This window comes from Gossypium hirsutum, chromosome D09 (genome assembly GCF_007990345.1).
Source record: "Gossypium hirsutum isolate 1008001.06 chromosome D09, Gossypium_hirsutum_v2.1, whole genome shotgun sequence".
Taxonomy (NCBI): domain Eukaryota; kingdom Viridiplantae; phylum Streptophyta; class Magnoliopsida; order Malvales; family Malvaceae; genus Gossypium; species Gossypium hirsutum.
The window spans coordinates 6,606,257-6,621,131 of NC_053445.1; the positions used below are offsets into that span (position 1 = coordinate 6,606,257).

Below are 14,875 nucleotides of genomic sequence, written 5' to 3' on the forward strand. Positions count from 1 at the left end.
GGGTGTCGATTTTTCTCATTCAACCAAATGGCTAAATATCCTTTTTAAAAAAATTTCAAAATAAGGTAATGTTTTGCGTTTGAAAATTTGAGGAACGTACCCTAAGGTACTGGGTTTCGATTTCTCGTTTAACCAAATAGCCAAATATCCTCTCGAATTTCAATCCATGTCATCCGAGTTTTTTTAAGGATCGTATTTTAAATTTCTCTAAAGTTTTCAATTTTTCGACACTAAGACATTAAGTAATCAACTAGGTACCAATTTTGGGCGTATCGAGGGTGCTAATCCTTCCCCGTGCGTAACCGACTCCCGAACCCGTTTCTGAATTTCGTGGACCAAAATCGTTGTTTTAATAAAATTAAATCGTTTATTAAAAACAACCACTTTTTGAGGTGATCCGATCACACCTCATCAAAAAGGATCGGTGGCGACTCCCGTTTTTTTCGTTTTCATCAAAACCCAAGTCGATCCCGTTTTTTGATCAAAAAATGGTGTCAACAGCTTGGCGACTCCGTTGGGGTTTTTTCCAAAATAAGTGAGTCGAGCCACGAGTTGATTACCTTTTGTCTTTTTGTTGAAAATTGAAAACTTGATTTAAGTATACGATCCTTTCTTTGCATTTGATTGTATGATTATTGTAAATTGAGTTTTATACCTTGGCATCATATTGCATAAAGACTGTTTAGTCTTACCCTTTATAAGTGGGAGTGAGAAGCTACTCCTTCGTGAGGTTTTCACCTCCGTGCAGGATAGTGGATCACTTTCGGGATACATCCGTACCTATGTCTTCGTGTGATTTTCATCTCTGTGCAGCCATAGGGAAATGTATTCCCCTGAACCGAACTCGGTCTATATGAGCCTATAATGGGTAAGGATCGAGGAATTTGCTGGTTCGGGTACCTTGACTTTAGAACCAAACCTCACATACTGGACTTAGGAACTTAACCTAGGTAGAGCCACTCCAAATCCCTAGTGGTTACCTGACTAGGTACTTTTTTTCTTGTTTGCTTATGTTTTGTACTAACCCCTCTTGTTGTGTTTTGATTGCATTGCACTTGCATCTTAGGAAAGAGATATTGATTCAAGTTCGATTACTAAATTAAAAAGCTTGTCATGGAATACGGATTCTTTGATAAAGTGGAAAACAATACGGCTGCCTGAATATATTCTGAAAAACACAAGAAGGGCGATGGAAGAGTTCGTGACCTTGCTTCGTAGCCTGAGGATTCAAGGCGATTGTCTAAGAGCCTTCAACGCTCCAACTCCCTTAAAGAAGCTGACGAGCCTTATGAAGATGGGCAGATGATGGATCGCGACCAAGATTAAGAAAAGGAGCTAGCAGTGGCATCTATTGAAAATTGGCGAGATTATTACAAACATGCGGATAAAGAAAAAGATCGATATTGTCTCTTGGAATATAAGGGCGAGGCCGTACATGCATCTGCTTTATGTAGAGGAATTTGCTTTCTAGAAAAGTTTTCTAAATGTAATTGAATCGGAATCAACGTCTCTTTAGGCATACATCTTATGCACTTGTATTACATGCATTAACAACCATTAAAAGACCCAGATGCTAGAATTACAGATAACTATGATAAACCAATTCAACCGATTGCTAGCTGGAGAGTTAGAAAAAAGGAAGGACCTGATAGACCACTCTGAGGTTGATAATGAGGATTTTGCTTATTTCTTAGATTGAACTCCGACAAGTGTCCAGGTCCAGCCAGATGGGCACCCACAAGGGGAACTCTTTACCATAAGATCTCAACAATATCAGACTGGAACAACAACACCGGTGAGTGGCTTGACGGGCCCAATATCCAATTTGAGGAACAATTTTCTTGTTGCACGTGATGATCCAGTAGAAATGAAGCAGGTGAAGGCAGAGTACCCAGATACTATAGAGGCCCCAAGGAAGAAGGAAAATAGGAGGAATAATGCGAACAGATATAATAAGGGCCACTCAAAACCAATCACTATGGGCCGGCCAAAGACAGAAACCACCAGGCATCGGAGTTCTTTAAAGCAAGAATCTGGAGTGAAACCAGGCACCGAGAAGCTCCAGTTCACACCAATTCCGATGTCATATAAGGAGCTGTATCAAAGCTTGTTCGATGCACATGTTGTTGCTCTTCATTACTTAAAACCCATACAGCCTCCGTATCCCAAAAGTTATGACATGAACGCACAATGCGACTACCATGCGGGAATTACGGGGCATTCAATAGAGAATTGCATTACCTTCAAGAAACTAGTTGAAAGATTCATTAAAATAGGCATTGTCAAATTCGATGAGGCCTCTAGTGCAGAAAATCTGCTACTCAATCATACGGATAATGAAGGGAATGCGATGAATGAAGAAATGTTGGGAAATGTTCACATCAGTGCCGAATACGAAGAAACAACTGGAGAAGAGATCTTATTAGATGTTCGCCCTTATAAACTTGGGAGTGTTCTGAACAATTGAACTGCAGAAGAAATCCTTGTAGAGTAATGTTCAGAACATTTTTGTTTTTAGCCTAAAAGTGATAGAATTTCCTTTGTGAAATAGGCTAATGTCTGAACGTCATTATTCTAATAAAATACATCTTCGCATTCTTTCATTCTTTTTGAATAATTATTTCTAATTATTTCATTCTTTTGGATTTTCTTCCACATCATTCATTCATTCATAATCATATTGTATAAATAATTATTCATAAATTTATACGTTCTTTTGTATATTCTTTGGTATTTATTATGAGTCTTCAGATATCAATGACATGAATGAAACTGCTACAAACTCACATTTTCCACTTGAGCGAGGCATGTGTTTAGACGGATCTCATGACTTTGGAAATGACATAGATCGTAGCTTATCTCCAAACTTGGTAGAACAAGAGGATAAACAGATCCTACCTCTCAAGGAATCATTAAAAATTGTGAGCTTGGTGAAGACTAGAATTGACCTTGTTGAGTTACCTCTAGAGTTCAAAGATGCCTTTGTATGATCATACCAGGATATGCCTAAATTAATCACTAATAATAAAATCTACACAGCAGCATGTTTTTAGAAATTTGCAGTGAACGATGCGATTCTTCGTCAGGACAAATGCCTCTCTCGTTGACTCAGCATAACTTTGCCCATTTGAAGTCGAGCTTCCATCTCTTCAAGTTTTGTGGGATTTTATCCTAATTAAAGAGGAAGATCAAAAGTTTTCTGTTATAGTTTCGCCCCAGAAGGCTCTATGAAGGAAATCTGATTAAAGAAGGTCTTTTGAAAGGGATAACAAGGACTTACCTAATCCTATGAGTTCAGATTTGAAAGAAAAATCAAAAAAACAAAAAATCAATGTCAAAAATAGGAGAAAAAGAAAGAATAAAAAAGAAAAGAAAAATAAAAATGAGAAGTCAAGGCGAAAACTCGCAAAGGGCGCTTTGACCAAAGGTGGATCTGAGTTGAAAACTCGAAAAAGGACGACTCAAATTTTGAGCAAAATGGGGCATGAACATCACCATTATCGAAGACTTCTAATGGGCATTGCTTCATTTTTTTAGAGCCTACTTCATGGATCAATGTCATCCTATACCGATACAGAATTTCAGAGAGGATGGTATTGGAGAATGCATTAAACTTAAATGATAGCAAGATAACTGAGGTCTGAAATCAATTCAGAATCAGACACCACGTTTTGTCACCGAATTACCTAGAGGTGAACAAGAAATGGCATGAGAAATTACCATTTTCCCTTATCGCTTGTCGAACATCTGTACTGGGGTAACACCTCTCTTTTTGGTTTACAGGATTGAGGTAGTTTTACCTATTGAAATCCCCTCATTTCTTGTTGAAGGGATCCAATCGCTATATGATCAGTTGGCCCTAGGAAAATGTTTAAAAGCTATTCATCAAGGTCAGATGTACCAAAAATAGATGATACGAGCCCATGACAAACAGGGTCGTCCCAAAGAATTCCACAAGAGGGCTGGATGTTGAAAGAAGATCCTTCCTCAACGAAAGGATTCTAGAGAGAAATGAATACCAAACCGGGAATGTCCCTATAATGTAAAGATGACCATTTTTAGAGGAGCACTGATCCTGAGTGAGATTGCTAATCTTATAAACTCGGATCCAGTCAAGAAACACTTCGTTTAAAGAAGAAGAAAGGACCAAGGTGAAAATCTGCAAAGGGCATTTAAAAAAAATTGCCGTAGAGGATTCCATGAGAGGACTTGGTATTGAAGAAGATCCTTTCCATACAAAAAGAACTTCATACCAAGATGGGAAGAACCTTGTGGGGAAGGTCTTATTTGGAAAAGTGTCAATTTTGATCGGAAGGGATAGCAAGGACGTGCCTAATCCTATGGGTTTAGATTCAATAAAAAATACAAAAAAAAAGAAAAAAGAAAGAGAAGAAGGAGAAGAAGAGAAAAGAAAAGGAAAAAAAGAGAGGCCAAGGTAAAAACCCGCAAAAGGCGCCTTGAGATCAAAGGGGATTTGAGTTGAAAACCCAAAAAGGGCGGCTCAAATTTTGGAACAAAATGGGGCACGAAGTGATCAGAGCGACTTAAATTTTGGATCAAATTGGGGCATGATGGTGATCAGAGCAGCTCAAATTTTGATTAGATCGGGGCATATGATGATCTTGCCATACCTAAAACAACAAGAAAAGGTAGGCGACATCTTGGAGCATCGACAAAGTCCTGAAGATCTCCTAAACACATGTCAAACTCAGAATGGTCTTTCAAAAGTTTGTACAGAGAAGTTCAGGCTGCGATATCTGGGGCATCTAGTCCTCATACTATTTATATTAAATTTGTTATTCTTGAAATACTTCTTTCTTTTCCAAGATACATGTTCTAATCAATTCCTCTTTTTATTCTTGCTATCCTTGATAATTTATTCATTTCGAGTTATGCTCCCAAATCAATTCTATTTTATCTATCGTTATGATCTTTTGCAAGCATGTTGCATTAGAATAATGATTAATGAACTAATAATACTTTCACAATGGAAGTTTTGCATATTACTCTAGAAGTTTCTAAATAATATAAGAACCTGAAACAGGACTATTGTTTAGAAAACACCAAGTTTAAAGGGTGAAATATCTAAGAAGGAAGGGTCTAAGTTAAAGACTATCCTTTCAGATTTTGTTGTCCAAACATTGATTGAACAAAATGACAAGATACCGTGTTGGTGACAAAGCTTCAATGAACAAACAAGTAGTGATCACCGAGTGATAAGAAAAGGTTTTCTCGGAGAAAAAAATTTTGCAATTGTGCATGAGCATTTGATATGACACCCTGGGAATGGTGTAGGAGACCAAAGAGTTTCACATTCCGTATCATTGAATTATGATAATAGAGGATCGAGAAAAATGCCAGGTCTTTCTATCCTTGGGTTACAGAGGGAGAAAGATGATTCAAATTTTGTATCCAGTGGATTGAACCTTGAAGATTATAGTGGGGGCAATCCGACCAAGTAAGAGATGAGCATTACCAACTGGACAAGATAGCATTCAGACGCGTTGGCAATAAAGCCTTATTGAGCAAGGGGCAATAACAACTCAAACATTGAAAGATCATGTTCAATTTGCATTCATGCATACACATTTAGCCAGGATATTTTGATTCATTTTGATCATAATCACTATGCATAAATAGGTTTATATAGGTCATGTTCCCTAAAGAACAGATCATTGAAAATGGCAGGTCTTACATTCCCGAGTTGACAGCGAAGCAGGTCGAAAAAACTATAGATTACAGTTTAAAAGATCGAAGCCACAACGGTGAATCTTATTTCCCAGGCGATGCAGCAGAATAGATTGAAGCTACGACGGCGAATCTCACTTCCCCGAAGTTGCAATTCAAAAGATTGAAGCCACAACGGTGAATCTTACTTCCTAGGCGATGCAGCGGAGCAAATTGAAGCTACAACAGCGAATCTCACTTCCTCTACATTGCAATTCAAAAGATTGAAGCCACAACGGTGAATCTTACTTCCCAGGCGATGCAGCGGAGCAGATTAAAGCTACAACGGCGAATCTCACTTCCCCTACATTGCGATTCAAAAGATTGAAGCCACAACGGTGAATCTTACTTCCCAGGCGATGCAGCGGAGCAAATTGAAGCTACAACGGCGAATCTCACTTCCCCTACATTGCAATTCAAAAGATTGAAGCCACAACGGTGAATCTTACTTCCCAAGCGATGCACCGGAATAGATTGAAGCTACAACGGTGAATCTCACTTCCCCTACATTACAATTCAAAAGATTGAAGCCACAACGGTGAATCTTACTTCCCAGGCGATGCAGCGGAGCAGATTGAAGCTACAACGGTGAATCTCACTTCCCCTACATTGCAATTCAAAAGATTGAAGCCACAACGGTGAATCTTACTTCCCAGGCGATGCAGCGGAGCAGATTGAAGCTACAACGGCGAATCTCACTTCCCCGACATTGCAATTCAAAAGATTGAAGCCACAACGGTGAATCTTACTTCCCAGGCGATGCAACAGAGCAGATTGAAGCTACAACGGTGAATCTTACTTCCCCAACATTACAATTCAAAAGATCGAAGCCACAACGGCGAATCTTACTTCCAGGCGATGCAGCGGAACAGATTGAAGCTACAACAGCGAATCTTACTTCCCCGACATTGTAATTCAAAAGATCGAAGCCACAACGGCAAATCTTGCTTCCAGACGGTGCAGCGGAGCAGATTGAAGCTACAACAGTAAATCTCACTTCCCCTACATTGCAATTCAAAAGGTTGAAGCCACAACGGTGAATCTTACTTCCCAGGCGATGCAGCAGAGCAGATTGAAGCTACAACGGCGAATCTCACTTCCCCGACATTGCAATTCAAAAGATTGAAGCCACAACGGTGAATCTTACTTCCCAGGCGATGTAGCAGAGCAGATTGAAGCTACAACGGCGAATCTCACTTCCCCGACATTGCAATTCAAAAGATTGAAGCCACAACGGTGAATCTTACTTCCCAGGCGATGTAGCGGAGCAGATTGAAGCTATAACGGCGAATCTCACTTCCCCGACATTGCAATTCAAAAGATCGAAGCCACAACGGCGAATCTTACTTCCAGGCAATGTAGCGGAACAGATTGAAGCTACAACAGCAAATCTTACTTCCCCGACATTGCAATTTAAAATATCGAAGCCACAACAGCAAATCTTACTTCCAGACGGTGCAGCGGAATAGATTGAAGCTACGACGGTGAATCTCACTTCCCCGATATTGCAATTTAAAAGATCAAAGCTACAACAGCAAATCTCACCTCCCTAGAGATGCAGCAGAATAGATCGAAGCTACGACGGTGAATCTTACCTCCTTGACGATGCAACGGAACAGATTGAAGCTACGACACCGAATCTCACTTCCCCAACATTGCAGTTTAAAAGATCGAAGCCACAACAGCGAATCTTATTTCCCAGGCAGTGCAGTTGAACAGATTGAAGCTATGACGGTGAATCTTACTTCCTCGACATTGCAGTTAAACAGATTGGAGATGACAGATCTTATATCTTCCAAGTTGCAGTAGATCGGATTAAAACTATCATAGCAAGTCTTATCTTCCTGACATTGCAGTGGAACAGACTAAAGCCATGAATCTCGTCCCCCTGAATTTATAGCAGAATGGATTTAAACTACAAGTCTTGTCTTTTTAAAGTTGCAGTAGAATGGATCGAAGCAACAAGGCACAATGGACTAGAGTGAAACTACTTGAAGAAGACGAGCGTCAAGAGAAGTCAAGACTCGGCGAGACCGGGCAAAAATTGGTCTTTTTTAGTCTTTGCTCTGTTCTCGTTACACGACAACGAGCAAAGAGGGGCAGCTGTACAAGCCCATTTTTTGCCCAGGCCCATTACCAAAATTAAATAACCCAACCCCCCTAAACATCGGCCCAAAACCCGGAGCCCAATACAACCCCAGAACCCAAAAAAAATACAAACCTAGTAGACCTAACCCATTACAGAACCAAGCCAATTAACCTCAGCCCAATTAGCCCAAACCCGAAGCCCAATAGCCCGGGCCCAATTTCCCAAAAAATATCTGCCTAGTGTTTCAGAGGCTGAAACCCTAGGCGCCGCCTCCCCCTTAGCCTTTTGACCTTTTGGCTCTCTGCCACCACCGCCGTCGTCACCAGCCGCCACCGCCGCGCGTCAATCACCGTCGCCTCACTTGCCCCTGCAGCACCTGCAGCAAGTAACAGTAAAAAAAAATATAAAAAATAATAGAAACAAGTTGTAACAATAGCTATATAAAGCCATTCAAAGATCTGTAATGGGGTTCCTCTCCCCCTCTTTCACGATTTGAAGAAATAAAAAACAAAAAAAAATCAGATTCAACAACCACTTTTTCGGTATATCTATTTTCCTTTTCTATTTTTATTTTTTTCTCTTTATTTTTTTCTTTCGAACTATTTGTGTTCGATTTTGTTTCTTTTATTTTTTAAAAACTATATATATAACATATAAAAAAAGCAAAAAAATTACCTTTTCGACTTTCCGGCCACCGCGGACGGCAGCGCCGTCACCGGTGATCGGCGGCCGGCGCGACGGCGCTGTTCACTGGATTCTGGGCAGTGCCCGGAGTGGGGGAGAGAAATTGAGAGCATTTTCAGAAATTTTTGGAGAAAAGAAGGGAAGAATGAAAAGTTTGAAAAAAAACTTAGCTTTTATAGGCCCCCAAAACGACGTCGTTTTGGGGCAAGCCTCTCAGGCACAAAACGGCGCCGTTTAGGCCCTGACCCCCGCGGTGACCCGACCCTGGGGGAGGATTCGCGTGTTTTTGGCTCTTGGGTTATTTGTGTAATTGGTCCCTCAAATTTTATGGCGCTTTCAAGGAAGTTTTTTCACATATTTGCGATTTTGGCCATGAATTTTCGCTGTTATTTTGATTTGGTCCCTCAACCATGTGCGTGTCTTTCACTGGAACGGCGTCGTTTGGTCAGCGAGGGAACATTTCCCTTTTCTGTCCTTCCTTTTTTGCGCGTGTCACAATTTGATCTATTTCGTCTTTTTACTTTCAAATCAACCCTATATTTTCGTTTTATTTCAATTTAGTCAGTTTTTTAGCATTTTTATTATTTAACCTTATTATTATTATTATCGTTACTATTATTAATTATTATTAATTTTATTTTCCTTTTGTTTATTTGTTACTATTATATTTAATACATTAATTAGTAATATATATTTTAGCTTTATTTTTATATCTATATATATATACATTTTCATAATATATATGTACACGTTTTTTTTATTTAATATGTACATATACGCGCATGTTTATATACACTTTATAATCTATACGTATATAACTATATTTATATATATTTATAAACATTTTTACGAATATATATATTTTTATATTTTTTATATATAAACTTTATATACATAAACGTGTATATACATACTTGCATAAACTTTTATATTCAATAATTTTAAGATATATATATACATACTTTTCTTGTATTTTCATAATTTTATGTATCTACATACATATATATTTCCTTTATATGTACATATATATTAGCATTTTATAATTTTCATCTATTTTCCTTTATTTTTTTGTTCATTTATGTATTTATTTATATGTCCATTTTTATGCTTTAGTTTATTTATTTATTTATTTGCTATGGTATGTGCATGATTGATTTATTTTATTATTCGTTTTTATTCATATTATCTTTGTTCACATTATCATATTTATTATTCCATTATGCATATTAACACCATACTTCAAAAAAGAAAATTTTTTAAAATAAGGCAATGTTTTGCGTTTGGGAAATTCGAGAAAACATGCCCTAAGGTGCTGGGTGTCGATTTTTCTCATTCAACCAAATGGCTAAATATCCTTTTAAAAAAATTTCAAAATAAGGCAATGTTTTGCGTTTGGGAAATTCGAGAAAACATGCCCTAAGGTGCTGGGTGTCGATTTTTCTCATTCAACCAAATGGCTAAATATCCTTTTAAAAAAAATTTCAAAATAAGGCAATGTTTTGCGTTTGAAAATTTGAGGAACGTACCCTAAGGTGCTGGGTTTCGATTTCTCGTTTAACCAAATAGCCAAATATCCTCTCGAATTTCAATCCATGTCATCCGAGTTTTTTAAGGATCGTATTTTAAATTTCTCTAAAATTTTCAATTTTTCGACACTAAGACATTAAGTAATCAACTAGGTACCAATTTTGGGCGTATCGAGGATGCTAATCCTTCCCCGTGCGTAACCGACTCCCGAACCCGTTTCTGAATTTCGTGGACCAAAATCGTTGTTTTAATAAAATTAAATCGTTTATTAAAAACAACCACTTTTTGAGGTGATCCGATCACACCTCATCAAAAAGGATCGGTGGCGACTCCCGTTTTTTTCGTTTTCGTCAAAACTTAAGTCGACCCCGTTTTTCGATCAAAAAATGGTGTCAACACAGTCAGTTAACCGAATTAACCGAAAATTATATATTTTTTATTTTTGGTTAAAAATTACCCGAATTAACCGAATTCAATCACTACATAATTAAAAACATTACATAAGTCTTTGAATCACTTACATTACATGAGTCTTGAAATGAACACATAATTGAAATGTAAGTATTTAATATTCTCCATTTGTATCCATTTCTTCTCTCCAAAAGATCTCCATTTGCATTAAACCTAAAAAAAAATGTGCAAAAATTTAGCATATAATAAAAATATACGAATTTAAAAAAATCAAATAATATAAACAAACAAATAGATTATAAGTTAACAAGAATAAAAATTTTATTTTTATTTATTAAATTATTTATAATTTTAATGATTGGGTTGGGTTGGGTAATTAGATTGGGTTGGATACTTAGGTTTGGATTGGGTTTAGGTGAATAGTGGGCCTATTTATATATTATAATTTTATTTATTAATTTTTTCGGTTAAACCGAAAAAATTCGGTTAACCGACCGGTTTCGATCCAAATTAACCGTTAACCAAAAAATTAAAAAACAATTAACTGACCCCCGACCGAAAAAATTCGACCGATCGAATTAATCGGTCGGCTAACCGAATTTTTTCGGTTTTGCCCGAATTTTGCACACCCCTAGTTACATATAGCCTATTTTAACCTAAAATAATTTTTGTTTTAGTTTACATCTTCAAAAATAAAAAGATTGTATAATTTTAGATTTTAGTTTTTCTTTTCTTTTATCAATTCTAGTTTAAGTCTTTAGGGAGTTTAAAATTTTCTTGAAACAATCATGGATTAGAACTTTATGATTTATTATTCTATACATTGGACTAAAATAACTACACAAACGATTCTAAAATAATTCCATTTTTATTTAATACGTAATAAAATATTTTGGAAATAATTTTAAAAATAAGAAAGGAATTTAAAAAAAAGGGCTTTTTATAAAAAAAATAGAAATTATAAAGCCTGTAATTGAAAAATGGAAAATTAGTGAAAACTTCATCTATACTAATATTTTTATTATATGTGATAATAGATAATACATTAAACCTAAAAATACTATTTACTAATTAAAAAAAAACCTAAAAATAAATATCATGTTATAAACAATATACTATGAACTCATTAAAAAAGAAAAAAAGCCTAAAAATTATCTTCTTCTTGTAAACAAGATACACTTGGATGGACCCTTCCGTTTCTCAAGCCACGGGCATTAAGACAATACGATGACGTTTTGTCTTTATGCTTCTCGTATATCAAGTTAATGTCTTTCATGGTGATATTTTTGCCTGGAACAGACTCACTGCATGAAAGCTGCACTGCTATTTCTTTATGTGATGTGCCGTTGATATTTGCATAAGCTATATTGCTGATCTCCACAGCTGATGTCTGCAACATATATATATAAATTAAGAATGCTACATTGTTTCAAATATAAAAATGGAATCTAATAATTAACCGCTTACTTGGTTCTTGCATTGTTTATGGGGGCAATAATACTGATCGATAACTATCGGTCGAGTCGAAGAATGGGAAGTTATATCTTCAAATTTAATGTTCCTCGCATGACCGTGTCCTCCCTAAGCGCACAACAACGATAATACGTAACAGTATTATTAATATAATTTTAAAAAAATATGAATCAGAGTAGTGATGTATACCTGCCAAGTTTTGATTCTAACTCCATTAGTTGTTCCATGGAATGTAACATTTCTTACATGAACAAATTCAACTTCCTCAGTTTTTCCCATAATTCCAAGGCTCCCAATGCTTCACATGACAATCAAATATTCAAATATAAATTAACATAGAGATTTAATTTCATGAAGCAAGAGGAAAGATCATTGCAATAAAGTACGAAAATAGATTAAAAAACCCAAAAATGTACCTTATTCCGTGACCTGGACCGCATTCGATGTTACTAATGTTAATGTATTTAGATTCATTGCCAATTGATATGCAATCATCACCTGAGTTAATAAACAAATACGTATAGGATATTAGAATGAACATAAAGCTGTATGTAAAAAGAAATAAAACAAGCAAACAAACAAACCGGTTTGAATGGTTGAATTATCTATAGAGACATTGGTGGAACGTTGGATGTGAATTCCTTCAGTGTTGGGACTGTGTCCCGGAGCTCGGATTGTAAGTTCAGTGGCATGAATCAAAGTAGAGCTTTCGAATGCAATGTGCATTTGTGGACTGTCTTCAAAGGTTAAACCTTTGATATCTACATTCTTGGAGTGTCCTATCATGAATCCCTAAAACAAAAGCCACATAATTCTCATACAATTACAGTATACACAATTTATGTCAATGTTTTTCTGCCATACTAAAAATCTTGGTATCTTTATAAATGCAAAAACATGAAATTCGAACACATACTGTTGGTTTCCGATGTTGACAGGACTGTTACAAAGAGCAATGAACATGCATACATCAGTAAAAACCCAACAAGAAAGTTTAACCAGAAAATATTATATACATAGGTAGAAATCTTATGGGATTATAATAGGATATAAACAATTACCTTTTCGTTATCTTTGCAAGAAAGTTTCCACCATTTATCTCCCTGGCCATTGATGGTACCAGGTCCTTGAATGTGCAGACCATCGAAATTTTCAAAGCCAATCCAATGGTTACAATTTGTTTCACAATCCCATGCAGAAGGTTTGGTTGGGGCTATGATTCTCCCGTCAACCTGCACCCCAATTTATATGCAAAGTTTTCACAAAACAAATGTAAAGGAAGCAGTTTCTAACTAACACAAAAGACATAGGCCTCGTATTATGTATCCTTGGTTTTATACACTACTAGCACCATTACTAAATATATATGTAAATAAATTTACAATCGAAATTAGAGAAAGAAATACCTGCAAAGTAATGTTATTAGAGTTGCAATGTTTGCCATTGAAAGTTAAAGGTTGCAGCAGATACGTCTTCCCTCGAGGTACAAGAAAGGTCGGTGATGGAGCTGAAGAATCACAAGCAGCATCCCAGGCATGCTTAAACATCTAAAATACATACATACCATTAGACCAAGCATATATTATCAGTAGGCCTGCAGCATCAATCCTAAACAATGTCTAGTTAAAATTAGCAGCACAGAGAGCAGAGAGAATGAAAAGAAAACCTTAGAATCATCTTTCTGTCCATCTCCAATAGCTCCAAAGTTAATCACATTAAATGTATTGTCGATATTTATGTTGGTGTTCTTCAACTGACGAGAAGAGCCAATGAATACAATGCATTGGATCAAAAGAAGTAACAACAAGATTTTCGAAGTTGCCATAGTACTGATTTGATGCGTATATGGAAGAGAAGATACACACGTATAGAGGGTATGTATTGATATAGTACATTGTTTTCATAATTCAACAATGAAAAGGAGTTGTTAAGAGTTTGTATACGTATGATAGAATTAGTCCTTTTCATACTGCAACTATATAACTACATATAAATATGAATTTTTATTTTTGAAGTAATTAAAAGTGAAATAAAAGAGTAAAAGAAAGAATTTCAGTAGAAGTAGGAATAAACGAGTTAAATCCATCCATCCATGTAAAGGTAAAACTCCATAGCAGTTTCATTATGCCACCGTTTAAGCTAAATTCTGGAACTCCACCTCACATAAACAGCTAATTCAATCCTATCAACCCTAATCACTAATGATAAAATCCCCCCAAGAATTGAAATAGCATTGATAATAAAGAAGCACGCACCAGGCCGTGGCTGTATTTCCAGAAGTGGCGTCCTCGTCATCGCCGTTCGCTTCATATCAGTACCTTTTGTTCCTCACAAACATCACAATAATAAAACCCAAACCAATTCAAATTCGAAAATGAATGCAGTAGACTAGAGATAGGTATTGTGATATTTGTGAGGAAAAAAAGGTAGCTATATGAATATGATTTTCCTTGTTCAATCTTGTTTGATTCAACTCCACCACCCTCAGCCTCTCCTTTTTGCATTTTCTTCGATGACCCTTCGCTCTTTACTTTCTCATGCCCTAGTTTTCCCTCTAATGAATTTATCATTTCAGCCGCATTATCGCTTCCGCCTACCTCCGTATCAGACCCTTTTGTCTCCTTCACCAAAGCCCAGATCCATGTGATTGTGTATTATTCTCCAAAGTAATAAGATTATGGCTAATCTACATATTCTCACTTTTGTTTAGTTGAAATTATATTTTTTATATTTGTTATTAATAGGGCAATAGTAAGTTGATGTTTTGTTTTGAGCAATTTATTGTTTTTCTTTTATGGTATTTAAACTTTTCCTTTTTTTTTTTCATTATCTTTTGCTTCTTCCTCTGTTTTCTTACTTCTCCATTTCTTTTAACATGTCAAGAAGTCGAATTGATAGTGAAAAAAGAAGTAAGAAATCGAAAGATATCATTGTCTATAACCAAAACCCATAAATCAATCATAT

At 36.3% G+C, this 14,875-nt stretch overlaps 1 protein-coding gene across 2 annotated transcripts; it reads right to left on the minus strand.

Moving 5' to 3' along the window:
* Positions 1 to 11,443: 11,443 nt before the first annotated feature.
* Positions 11,444 to 14,573, minus strand: LOC107892344 (probable polygalacturonase At1g80170). 2 transcript variants are annotated; one of them, XM_041101627.1, is made up of 9 exons: positions 13,578 to 14,573; positions 13,318 to 13,458; positions 12,973 to 13,143; positions 12,828 to 12,851; positions 12,496 to 12,703; positions 12,328 to 12,409; positions 12,101 to 12,209; positions 11,906 to 12,019; positions 11,444 to 11,828 (listed from the first exon to the last, which is right to left on the minus strand). In XM_041101627.1, exons 1-9 carry the CDS (start codon positions 13,734 to 13,736, stop codon positions 11,583 to 11,585), a joined length of 1,254 nt encoding a protein of 417 aa, XP_040957561.1. In that variant the 5' UTR covers positions 13,737 to 14,573; the 3' UTR covers positions 11,444 to 11,582. The 2 variants fall into 2 exon arrangements, with proteins under 2 accessions (XP_040957561.1, XP_016672896.1); XM_016817407.2 differs by having other exon boundaries at positions 14,167 to 14,571.
* Positions 14,574 to 14,875: the final 302 nt, after the last annotated feature.

Bases quoted from the DNA above. Each gene is read 5' to 3' on its own strand.
- LOC107892344 (XM_041101627.1), bottom strand. From the start codon at position 13,736: ATGGCAACTTCGAAAATCTTGTTGTTACTTCTTTTGATCCAATGCATT. The intron at 12,852-12,972 runs GTAATTGTTTAT...TCTTTGTAACAG, and splicing joins CTTGCAAAGATAACGAAAAG to TCCTGTCAACATCGGAAACC. The intron at 11,829-11,905 runs GTAAGCGGTTAA...TATATGTTGCAG, and splicing joins ATAAACAATGCAAGAACCAA to ACATCAGCTGTGGAGATCAG.